At 63.6% G+C, this 995-nt stretch overlaps 1 protein-coding gene across 1 annotated transcript in view; it reads right to left on the bottom strand.

Moving 5' to 3' along the window:
- Window positions 1-209: 209 nt before the first annotated feature.
- Window positions 210-995, bottom strand: part of LOC113979429 (transcription elongation factor SPT5-like) — a gene marked incomplete at its 3' end in the record, with an annotated part of 1,281 nt that continues 495 nt past the window's right edge. Inside the window, exons 2-3 of the mRNA XM_027706824.1 lie at window positions 389-640; window positions 210-299 (exon numbers count right to left, since the gene is read on the bottom strand). Coding sequence (XP_027562625.1) covers window positions 210-299; window positions 389-640 — 342 coding nt within the window. The remainder of the gene's footprint in view (window positions 300-388; window positions 641-995) is intronic.

The raw sequence follows: 995 nt of genomic DNA, 5'->3' as shown, positions 1-995 counted from the left end.
ATCCACCCACAGAAATCCAACTACCCCCAGGGACCCACTCACCCACGAGGATCCACCCACGGGGATCCACTCACCCCCAGACATCCACCCACGGGGATCCACTCACCCCCAGGGATCCACCCACACACCTGGGATCCCCCCCTCCAGGTGGATCCACACCTCTGGGCTCCCCTCCCCTGCCCCAGGGGTGTCCCCCCCCCCTCACCCACCAGGCTCATCCGGGCTTTGATGCGGTCGAAGTCGATCCTGGGGATCATCTTGAGGGAGATCTGGTTCTGGCTCGGCTCCACGTAATCCACCTGGAGGAAGGGGGCAGGGACACCCAGGTGAGCCCCAGGTAACCCCCCCCCCCCCCCCAGGTGCCCCCCAGGCGCGTCCCCTCCCTCACCTGGGCGATGTCATCCTTGTAGATGCCCCTCTTGAGCCGGACCCAGGCCTTGGGTTTGAGGTTGGTGACCTCCTTGACCACCTTGAGCACGTCGGTCATCTCCTTGATGGGCACCATCTGCTGGTTCCAGTAGCCCAGGCGCAGGTTGCCCACGCCCTCGATGGCCTGTTTCACGTGGGTCTGCTTGTAGGCCTCCACGTACAGGTACCCCCTGACGTGCTCCGGGGCCACCACGGCCTTGATCTGCAGGGGCTGCGGTGGGGGGGACACGGGGGGTCACTGACAGTGCCCCCAGTACCACCCCAGTACCATCACAGTGCCCCCAGTACCCCCAGTACCACCAGAACAACCCCAGTACCATCACAATACCCCTGTATCTCCAGTACCACCCCAGTACCATCACGGTGTCCCCAGTACCACCCCAGTACCATCACGGTGTCCCCAGTACCTCCAGTACCACCCCAGTACCATCACAGTGCCCCCAGTACCTCCAGTACCGCCCCAGTACCATCACAATGCCCCCAGTACCACCCAGTACCATCACGGTGTCCCCAGTACCACCCCAGTACCATCACAATGCCCCCAGTACCACCCAGTACCATCACGG

The sequence above is a fragment of the Neopelma chrysocephalum genome, unplaced genomic scaffold (genome assembly GCF_003984885.1).
Source record: "Neopelma chrysocephalum unplaced genomic scaffold, ASM398488v2 Primary Assembly neopelma1_80208, whole genome shotgun sequence".
NCBI classification, from domain to species: Eukaryota; Metazoa; Chordata; class Aves; order Passeriformes; family Pipridae; genus Neopelma; species Neopelma chrysocephalum.
Note: the sequence above shows the minus strand (reverse complement) of the source record. Positions and strands in the feature narration are given on the sequence as shown.